The sequence below is a fragment of the Pelobates fuscus genome, chromosome 3 (assembly GCF_036172605.1).
Source record: "Pelobates fuscus isolate aPelFus1 chromosome 3, aPelFus1.pri, whole genome shotgun sequence".
Classification (NCBI taxonomy): domain Eukaryota; kingdom Metazoa; phylum Chordata; class Amphibia; order Anura; family Pelobatidae; genus Pelobates; species Pelobates fuscus.
This window is the reverse complement of record NC_086319.1, coordinates 200873334-200885046: the sequence shown is the minus strand read 5'-3', so window position 1 is coordinate 200885046 and position 11713 is coordinate 200873334. Positions and strand designations below refer to the sequence as shown.

The window sequence follows — 11713 nt, the reverse complement described above, 5'->3', positions numbered from 1 at the left end:
CCCAGGGCCGATGCAAGGATTTGTGCCACCCTAGGCCAAAGAAAAATTTGCCCCCCCATGTGACATCACAATGCCCCACCCAAATGATCTGCCATATGAACTAACACCAGTGCTGCAGTGTTTACATTAAAAAGCCTGCAGGGACAGGCTATGGACACCAGAACCACTTCATTAAGCTGCAGTGGTTCTGGGGACTATAGTGTCCCTTTAATGTGAAGTAAATTAGAGATTAGTGTCACTAATAATATACTAGATTGCCTACTTACAACCAGATGAGGATCGTGATGGGCTCTGGCTGCAGTCTGGCTTCACTGGTCTGGAGTAGAACAGGATCTCTGGAGGCTGTTTGTAAATGTGGTCACAAAATTCAATGTTCTGGGAGAACGGGAAGCAGCTCCATTTTTGGGGCCCCTTACACAGCTCAAGGTCTGGGCCTGATGGTGGGTATGCCCATAAGTCCACCTATATGTTCTTCCCATGAGTTCGCTCATCGGGAGTGGAGTGTGTAGCGGATGTGTTATGTGTTATGTGTTATAGTAGAGGGATACCAGTTTGTGTAGGTGATGCAATGTGGTTGTGTGTAGTGGAAGCAGTGTGTTTTTGTGTAAGGGATAGAAAGCAGTGTGTGTTTCTGGTTGTGTTTAAGGTATGCATTGTGTGTTTCTGTGTATCTGTGCAAAGGATGCATTGTCTTTATGTGTAAGGGTTGCATTGTATGTGTAATGGATGCATTGTGTGTTTCTCTGTGTGTAAGGGAAGCATGTTGTGTTTCTATGTGTGTAGGGATGCATTGTGTGTGTGTGCGCCTAGTGTGAAAGAGCTCTGCCCCCTGTCCTATAGAGCTCTCCTCTGCCCCTTAGTGGCCTCTCTTCTCCTCCCCTGTCCCTTAGTGGTCTCTACTCTCCTCCCCTCCCTTAGTGGTCTCTCCTTTTCTCCCCGACTTTCCATTAGAGGTCTCTACTCTCCCTCTAAGTGGTCTCTGCTCTCCCCCCCTCCCTTAGAGGTCTCTCCTCACCCCCCTCCACTAGTGATCTCTCCACCCCCTCCCCGTGTTCTCCTAACTAACTCCCCCCCGTTTGTTCTCCTAACTAACTCCCCCCCGTTTGTTCTACTAACTAACTCCCCCCGTTTGTTCTACTAACTAACTCCCCCCGTTTGTTCTACTAACTAACTCCCCCCCCATTTGTTCTACTAACTCCCCCCCATTTGTTCTACTAACTCCCCCCCATTTGTTCTACTAACTTCCCCCCCATTTGTTCTACTAACTCCCCCCCATTTGTTCTACTAACTCCCCCCCATTTGTTCTACTAACTCCCCCCCATTTGTTCTACTAACTCCCCCCCATTTGTTCTCCTAACTCCCCCCATTTGTTCTCCTAACTCCCCCCATTTGTTCTCCTAACTCCCCCATTTGTTCTCCTAACTCCCCCCATTTGTTCTCCTAACTCCCCCCATTTGTTCTCCTAACTCCCCCCATTTGTTCTCCTAACTAACTACCCCATTTGTTCTCCTAACTAACTCCCCCCATTTGTTCTCATAACTCCCCCCGTTTGTTCTCCTAACTGCCCCTTCCCTGTGTAGTGTGGCCAAGCTCCTCTCTGATCCGCGGTACAGAAGTTTCTGTTTCCTGTACCCGGCCGGACTGATAGTAAGTGCACACTGAGTCCGGCCGGGTACAGGAAACAGATGTTCCTGTACCGCGGACCGGAGCTTAGAGGTCTCTCCTCACCCCCCTCCCCTAGTGGTCTCTCCACCACCCCCCTCCCTCCCTTAATGGTCTCTGCTCTCCTCACCCCCTTCCCTTAGTGGTCTCTCCACCACCCCTCCCTCCCTTAGTGGTCTCTCCACCACCCCTCCCTCCCTTAGTGGTCTCTCCACCACCACCCCCAATCTCCTCACCCCTTTCCCTGTGTTCTCCTCACCCCCCCTGTTTGTTCTCCTCATCACCCCCCCCCCCCTGTTTGTTCTCCTAACTCTCTACATTTGTTCTCCTCACCCCCCCGTTTGTACTCCTCACCCCCGCGGACCGGAGAGGAGCTCGGCCACGCTACACAGGGAAGGGGAGGTGAGAGGCAGTGCTGCAGCATTAGAAGGGCCGGTGATGGGGGCGCAGGGCACCCCCCCCAAAAAAAGACTTAAGAGCCCTGATGACCAATCCAGATCGATATACATTGCTATTAGTGGTGGTGATGGGATTACCGTTTTAAGAAATTGACAACTAGTCCCAAATTGTGTTATACTTGCATTGCATGTATTGTATTTTTCATTTTATACTTTTGATAAAATTGAAGGAAGGAAAAGAAAAAAAGTAAAACATAAAATAAACTCTTTTCAATTATGGAACACATTGTAAAAATGGTGAAGCGTTGCAGAAATAATTGATTGCTTTTCTCTTTATGGCAATTTTAAAAGTACCTGAAAAAAAATAAATTAAAAAAAAAGGAACTGTTGCATAACTGACATGTAATTGCTGAATGCTTTCAAGATTGGTAGCAGCCATTCTCAAAAACTATTCCCCCCCTCTCGCCATTTTCTGGCTGTGCTGTAAATTACTAGACTCCTTCTGCGTGATTAGAGCCAAACATCTCTCTCAAAGTGCAGCCCTGCAATTATTTAGGCCTGTATCTTTTTCACAGTGGTTACCAAATTCATTGTTTATGGCGAGCTGTGAAAATACATCCTTTCTAGGAACCACTTTGAAACACAGTAATTATATCCGCTTCTTTACTAGTTACAGGAGAACTGCATAAAGTTATGGCCTGTTTGTGAAAACTACAAAAGCCTTGGATATCGAGCATGGACATATTACACTCTCAAACGGAGGTTGGCTGAGATTGAAGCCTAATGGAGACATATTTAAGCTCTGCAGATGCTAGGTGCAGAACACAAATTGCACATGCTTGAAAAGAAGAATCTGACAGCAGATAAACTCAATAACCTCAGCGTCTGGAAAGTATAAAGTGACTGGTGACCCCAAATAAGACGTCAAATTATTCTGAAACAGTTTGAATATTTACCCTGGAAGGGTGCCGAACTCTCCTGGCACTAAAACTGCTGAATTAAACTGCACACTCCCTACATCTTCCAGTTTAAGGTCCTTCCTTCCACCTTGAACACCCTTATTTTCTACTGTGAGACTATTATAGACATGCATCAGGATTTCAGTAAGAAAGAAACAGTCCCAATAGCTTACATACCTGTAACTTACAAGTGTCTTTCTTTTTTTTGTAAAATAATTCTCTTTAGTGCATTGTTAATATATTTTATATATTTATATACTGTTACACACCACCTATAAAAAAAAAAAAAAAAAAAAAGACACCGATCGATAATGGGACCATTAATCTGTTGTTGGGTTACGTTTTGAAACAGGCTGAGGTTTATGAATGCAACAGTCTCAGGATTCAGAAATAGCAAGTCTTGCAGCGAAAGCCATATGCAGAGCCTGTGTGCCAAACAGCAGTTATAAGTGTTTATTCAGGACTCGGAACGAGCAAGTCTTGCAGCCAAAGCCATAAGCACAGGTAGAATTTCTGAATGTAAAATCAAGAATACATGTCTTAATTATTCCATCTATTTCTTATCTTTCAACTGAATCCCTCTTTACCTCCCTTCCCTTTAGTATTGTTTAAGTGAAAACCATTGTACAGCGCTAAGGAATCTGATGGCGCTATATAAATAATAATAATTGTACCTTCTATGCTCAATTCTATTTTTTCTCATTTGTTAGTGTTAGAGTTCTTGAACGTATAGCCTTGTTAATTTATGTTCACCATTTATGACTTTCACCTATCTGATCTCTCCCATTCCCTTCTTTTTTCCTTTATTGGTTTTATCATCTCAATACCTGCATGCCTCTCCACCCATAATTGCTGTCTTTTCTAACCCCAGACACTTTTTGGCCTGTGCCCCAAACAGCAATCTTAAGTGTTTACTTAGAGCTAGCAAGTCTTGCAGACAAAGCTATATGCAGAGTTAGTACTTCTGAAGATCATAATATAAAAAGCTTAAAACGTGATAAGAAATTGCCCTTAAACATAAAAATTACACTGGGTGGCAAAGTCGCGCTTTGTTAAGTATGATGATTTACAACCCTTAAAGGTAAGCTGTTTTTTTTTTTTATTTTAGAGCTGAAATGTTTAACCATATAAACGTGATAATGACATCTACAAGGTGCTTAAATGAAAATTAAGAATTGGTGTTTACTAGATTGCGATTACAATGTTGCATATAACTCAATGGACATGATATTTTAATAATCATGAAGCAAGTGCTATGTTTAATCACTAGTTAACTGCAAATACTATCTGCTAGAGATGAAAGACCATCAAAAAAAGATGTGAAACCTTATTTTGCTCTACTTTTAAATAAATAGTAGACTGTACCAACACAGATAGTAGATTTGGATGATCAGATAGTATGGGGTCCAGAGTCTCTTTTTTTGATGGAAGATGTCATAGTGTTAGTCTTCTATTTGCTCCATGTTGTTCCTTTATAACAATGCTACTGTATAACAGTCAGGAAGGTACATGTTGTGAAAGAGTAACACATACTGTAATATAAATTACAATGAGGATTCCACAATTATGTATACCATTTCCATATCCAGCACTGCTAGTGGGTAAATCTGAAATCTATATTCACACATATGCCACAAAGACCAGCTATAAACATCGAGGAGTATGGACATTAATTTCTTTCTAGGAGAAGTCCACTTTTGTAGTTTTCCCATATTTCATATTTTTTTTTTTTTAGCCAAAAGGATAGGATATGTGATTAATTTTCCCACCCAAAAAAATTAAAATCAATTTCAATTCTCTTCATCAAAGATCTCATCTTTCAACATTTCTGCTTAATATCCTTTTTGTAAGTTTAAAAACTTTTTCAATTCAATTATTTCCCGGTTTCCCTATTAACAGAATAGTTTCTTTCTGTAAATGTGGTTTGATGGGAATGTGAAACAAAACTAAAACAATCTTCCATTTTGTGCTTTTTCATGCACAAAAACTAAATGACCCAAGTTCTCCCAATCGTATTCCTTACAACTGCCATCTCACCAGTGAGATAGATGGGGTACTGTGCTTTTACAATTTACTGAGCTTTTCACTCAAGACACAAGACACACCACAGGGCAGTACAAGTAAATTATGTAAAGATGAAAGTATTGATGTTAAAGATGGGAACCAAGTAAGAATTCTAGGTCACTGGAGAGTATCGGTGATAAAGACAACTCAAGTTTTGTTTTCGTCATAGATATCAAGTGATGGTTCGATGGTGGACAGCTCTGTATCATAGCCAAGACTCCTTGGAGACAGAGAATTCCGATATAAAAAGAGACTACCTGAAACAAGGAAAAATATATATTTAGCTTGGTGGCATAATTAGGTACTCAAACCTATATGAACAACATACTCATACATAATACAACAATGCAAACTCAACATCATTTGTTTTCGGCTGGAGTTACAATTTTAGTTTTACAGTGTTTTCATAAAACACCATATTGTGGTGGAAGTAACCTTGCTGGCCCCCAATAAAAAAAAAATGAAATAAAAAATATGTATAAGAAGTGTTTTTTTCCCTGAAAACCCAATACTCCTTCCATGAAGTCCCTCCTTCTCACTGCAGAGAGAGGGATGACCCAGAGGCAAGGCTGAGGAGGGACGTAAGGCGTCATGGAGGGGGCCATGCCGCCATTGAATTTATGTTGCCAGCATGCTCTGTGCGAACGACAGGCACATTCTATGAATGGAAAGGTGTATATGATATCTGACTTTGAGGTGCAAACAATGGACAGGTAAAGATTGTTGGCTGAGCAGTCAGACTAAGATGGGCTGTTCTTGCTAATTTAACACACAATTTAATTTAAGTACATTGGTGGAAACATTTTTGATAGCGAAAACCAGTATTTTAAATAGGAAACGTAGGTATACATACATGAGTAGATACTTTTGACAAATAAAACATGATAAAAGAGGAAGTTAAGAAATATATACCGGGCAGTAGCATTCATTACTAAAAGAAGTTTTTAAACTCCCCCCCACCCCCAAAAAAAGAGGGAACAATAAATAAATAAAAAACAAAAACAAGTCAATGAGCTTAGTGAAAAAATTGTCATAGCAACGACACCAGTCTTTGTCATGGCTTATACATCCAGTAACAGGAAGATCAATTAGTCATACTAAGTTAGAAGTAAAGATTGAGGGGTGAAATGTATATCTGTGTCAGTGTACCAAGACTCACCTACACGCCAAATTAAAGTAGAAATAGTTGGGATAAGGAATTGGCCACAGCAGGAGAAACTAAAAAAGCATTAGATGTGTTTTAAGAAAATTTGTGTCAAGAAGACAAAGGATAAGGAGCTCATGAATAAGAAAAAGGCAGTTTGTGTTGTTAAATGCCACAGGTAGGTATTTAAGTAGATAGCAGATCTCTTAGCAGAGTTTTGATTAAAACTGTTTCAGTAGAATGTATATTCAACAAGGTTCAGGTTGAGCGACTAATCAAGACATATTCGGAGGGTATAAAAAAAAAAAAACATTTAGGGAGGGAGCAGCCTGACCACCAAGCAGTGTAGACGTGGGTTACATGAGCTCCTGCCCAGAGGGCAAAAATTGGAGAAATAGCATCGGCTACAAAGCCCAAAGACTTACCAGGGTGCACTACCTATGTTGGGGGTGCACCACCGAAGCGGGGCCAGGGGCGCTGAATGCCAGGTGCGGTCGCTCTCCCCGACCTCAGAGCTCCTGAGCGACTCTGCAAGCACCTCCACCCCTCCCCCCCCTTTGGAACGGTGGAGGATATCCCGGTCCCCACTGGACACACTGATCAAGCCTGATGACGGACTTACCGGCCATGCAGCCTACAAGGGTAGCGCACCGTCGAAGCACAGCCAAGATTGCGGCCCAGCAAAGACCCAAGCCAAACAGCACAAGCACCCAACCACCTGGAGGCTTTTGACCGGCTCTGCATGAGCTTCTGGACAACACTCTGCAATCGTGGAGTGGCCTACTGTCAAGCGGTGAGAGCAGTGGCTACATGGATCCGCCCAGCTGCCCGGCGCCGCCACTATGGTCCCCTGCCTCAAGCTCTCAGAGCAGCTATACGGCTACGCAGACACCAATGATCGATAAGGCGGGAAACGGCGTCATGGTGCTCGGGCACAAGCACTTGCTATACAGGGGTCCTCCCCACCGCCTACCAATGGAGCTGAATCCCAGCACAGAGGCACCATTGAAGAGGCTACGGACGCCAAACTTCGGGACATCCCTGCACTGGGCATAGGCTGAAGCACCCAATACTATGCCTTGCGGCAGACATGCCTTGCACTGAGAACTGAGAGCATGTTTCCAGCTGTCGCGATGTGAAGTATACCTCCTAAGTACCTTGTGCCTTGCCGATACCTTTGCATTCCTATTCCCTTTGCACTTTTTGTGCTACATGCCTTGATGAGGTTTTGTGCCACTGTAGAAAAGTGTGACCCGGTGGTTCCCTGAGTGAATTTTGCTCATACCTATATTGCTACTTTTGTTTAAGCGAACATGTATCTACAACATCTTAACATGCATACACATCCTGGATACTCACCTTGGCTAATCACCCCCATGCTGTCACTTAGAGTACATAGAGCTTAGCCTGTTGCTTCATCATTGTTTACTGACATATGTTTATCGTGTCCTCTTTTCACGATATGCCTAAAAATTGTGTCTGACTTGTTTCAGCATAATAACAAAAAATGTGCAGTTTCCAAGTGCCAAATTGAATTTTTTTGTGAATAATCTATGCGTGCTGTTGTGGCACTTCACATATGCTTGTAATTTTCATGCACAGAAAAAATAAAGAATTTGAAAAAAAAACAAACAAAAAAACAAACAAAAAAAAAACAAAACATTTAGGATGTTTAGAGACCTAAAAGAGGTAAAGAGACAATATGGTGGGTTGAAAAAAGTTGTTTTCGTAGAGATTTTTTTTTTCCCATTTTAAAAGGGGGGAGGGGGGACATCTTTGGTACAGTGCATTATTCTTACAACTGATCGGCAGTGCTCGATTTATACTTTGCAGTAAAGTAATGAAGTTTCATCTACTGTGTGTTGCCAACATGTTGCGTAGATGGTGGAAGTAGGTGGTGTAAATTGCATGTTCCAGTATCATAACAGGTAAGGTCACGATTAGGTCCTTAATGTACACATGACTTTACAATCATGATGGGTTACCAGAGGTAAAGGGTGCTGTTCGTGGACCTCCATCTAGTAGTGACCTAACTTCACACATTGCCACCAAATATGATGCATCTTGCCCTTGGGTCCGTGACATCTCCAACAATCTGGGGAGGCGGAAGGGAAGATTTTATGTAATCTGGTTAACACTAAGTACCACCTGTAGAGGATTTTTCGATACTGTTCTAAGTGTGAGGATGATCAGAGTAGTTTAAGCAGGTTGGATATTAGGGTATCCCACCCTTTAGGTGCGATAGTGCATTGGAGGTCCGTTTCCCATTGTTTCACATATTTGGAAGTAGAGAAGGTGGTGTGGTTGGTTATTAGGTTATGGCACATGGAGATTGGTTTACATTGAGGTGAAGGTTTCGCATTAATACACACTTGTTCCCAAACAGTGAGTGATGTGGTGGCAAGAGATGAGGCTGGATTTTGCCTCAGTGTTTTGGTTAAGTAGGATTTCAGCTGTATATATGAATATAGTGAAGACTGTGGGAGTGAATATTTAGCGGTGAGGTCTGGGTAATCTGACAGTTTGTCAACTTTGAACAGGTGGTAAAGATGCGTTGTGCCTCTACAATGCCATGGTAATGGGTTAAACGTGGGGATAGAGTACGGTACAGCATTGAGTGGGGTTGCCAGAGAGAGGATGGCCTACCCAATCTGGGTCTGTATTTATCCCAGATTTGAAACAGGAGCTGGACCTGAGGCGGAAAGAGATTAGGTTTGGTCTAAGTTGCTTCGGCGTCCATAGTATATTGGGGATGTTTTGACCTCCCAGGTCTCTCTCCAGCAAAACATATTGTGATCTGGCAGTGGAAAGGATATGGGGTAAGGCAGTGGCTAATATAGTCGCTTTGTAGTAGGCTTGTATGTTGGGCAAGGCAAGACCACCTAGTCGTTTGGGGGCATGTAACAGTTTAAGAGGTACGCAGGCTTTCCCCCCTGCCCATACAAATCTCCCCACATCCGATTGGATTGCTTTAACATAGGATGGGGGTAGGCTTAGAGTGAGAGTGCTGAACAGGTATAACAGCTTGGGTAGTATGGACATTTTGAGTTTTACTATGCGGTCTGTCCAAAACAAGTTCATCGTGCCCATTGTTGGTTACATTTGTTCAACACTGTAATGTAGTTAGCCGCCATTAGGTTCATGGGAGTTTTTGTAATCGTCAACCCTAAGTACTTTATGGAGTCTGTTCTCCAATCAAATTTATAAATAGGTGTAAGGGTGTTGAGAAGGGGGGTCAGGATGCACATTGACAAGGCTTGAGGCTCTTATATTCAAATACCGGAACTGAACAGAGAACAAACATCCCGACTGATAAAGGTGAAACGCGTCTCGGAGGAGGACCACCTACATTTGTGGACTGGTATCACTAAGCACTTTCTTTATATATTTTTAATGTTTTGTTGTTTAAATAAAGTGTATTTTAAGAGATCTTTGCACTCAGGGGTCCTCCATTGTTTTCTGTTCACATCATTTAAGAGGGGCAGTGCTCTCCTTATAAGCACACATACTGGTATTCAGAGAGCCTAGTATAATTGGCTCTCTAAAAGATGAGCAAACATTTGTTATTCATATGTTTGTTCACAGTAGTGACTTCTCAAATTCTGCACCAGAAGTTTTCGTTTCTCTATTTTGTCTTCCCATTTTGAGGAATATCTGACCAAGGATCCAGAGAGGGTTTGGTATTACCTAACATACCTCCGTGCAAGCTATCTGAGCCTATCCATATGTGGCTCTGGACCATGTGAGTGTGGTCCATACTTCCTTTTAAGCACCCTGTGGGGCTCAATATACTTCACTATTGTATATATATTTTTTTCCCCTGTAGGGAACTGTGTACTGATATACTTCCCCATATTGTATAGGGGTAAGTTTATTTCTGTTATAGTGCTCCACTAAGTGTACTCTTTTGGTGGTTTGTTCCACCTGGGTCACCTGTTTGACAAGGCTTGAGTTTTGGCCGCATTAACAGAATAGTATGATACTCGTCCATATGTCTGAATTAGTTGCAACAGAGCAGGAAGGGAGTCTTTTGGGTTTGTAATATATAGCAGTACATCATTACCAAAAGTGCTTATTTTAATCTGCTTATCACCCAGTTGCACTCTGTGTATGGTCTGGTTTTCTCTAATAAGATGTAACAAGAGCTCTAGTGCGAGTACATATAGGAGTGGGGAGAGAGGGCACCCTTGCCTAGTTCCATTCGTCATTCGAAATGCCGGGGAGAGGAATCCCGATTGGATCACTTGTGCTGAGGGTGAGGAATATAGTGCAAATATTTGTCAAACAACTTGTAATGGGAATCCGTATCTGTCCGGCATCGGTTTAACCCCATAAGGACACATGACATGTGTGACATGTCATGATTCCCTTTTATTCCAGAAGTTTGGTCCTTAAGGGGTTACGCAAGGACTAGCCGGCTCTTGGACTTTTCAGCATGACAATGACCCTAAGTGCAAAGCCAAGTTGATCCTCCAGCAGCTTCAACAGAAAAAGGTGAAGGTTCTGGAATGGCCATCACAGTCTCCAAAACTTAATATCATCGAGCCACTCTGTTGAGATCTCAAACGTGCGGCTCAGGCAAGACTTTCAAAGACTTTGCATGATCTGGAGACATTCTGCCAAGATGAACAGGCAGCTATACTACCTGCAAGAATTAGGGGCCTCATGGACAACTATTACAAAGGACTGCACCCTGTCATTGATGCTAAAGGGATAATACACAGTAATACGAACTTAGGGTATGCAGACTTTTGAACAGGCTTCATTTCATTTTTTTTTTCATTATTGCAGCAGAATATTAATCAGTTGAATATGAATCCCATAAGAAATAAAATAAATGTGTTTTGCCTGCTCACTTATGTTTTCTGTAAAAATGATACATATATTACCAATTCTCCAAGGGTATGCAAACTTTTGAGCATAATTGTACCGTTATGTCATAGGTATTTCCATATTTACAGAGCTGGAAGAAAAACGGTACTCTCATCGGATCTATTCTGTCTATGTGTATTGAAGACACTAAAACGTATGTGATGCAACGTGTAGGCAATGTTACAGTTAGTTATGGTGGGTGATTTGGTCATTATTATAAATTAATACTTTTTTTTTTTTTTTTTTTTTTTAATACCAATTAGTATTTATTAGTTTTGCTCTCTAGTCCACCCTTTCTGCCCCTAAAATACTGCCACATGTAATGATATTTCTACAGGATAAAGCTGGCAACTGAACAATCCCAGAAACCAATGTTGTGACCATCAAACACTTGTTGTGGTAAAAGCTCAGCCGAGTTATAAAACGTATAAGGAGCAATCGCTACCTGGTTTGGTGATAGCTCGGTGAAAATACTACACAGCCTGGGTTTTTCTAGGAAATCTGGCACAGTCAAATGTCCGTATCTAATTCAATAGATAAGACTTGACAGGTAAATCTCGCACAGATCGATTTGTTTAGGTGTGGAATAAAAGGAATTTTAAACAGACCAACTG

General features: G+C 41.9%; 1 protein-coding gene across 1 annotated transcript in view; it reads right to left on the bottom strand.

Annotated features, from left to right (window-relative positions):
- Positions 1–4836: 4836 nt before the first annotated feature.
- The window catches only part of RNF130 (ring finger protein 130), a 271051-nt gene continuing 264174 nt past the window's right edge, over positions 4837–11713 (bottom strand). Inside the window, exon 8 of the mRNA XM_063447910.1 lies at positions 4837–5340. Coding sequence (XP_063303980.1) covers positions 5231–5340 — 110 coding nt within the window. The 3' untranslated portion in view covers positions 4837–5230. The remainder of the gene's footprint in view (positions 5341–11713) is intronic.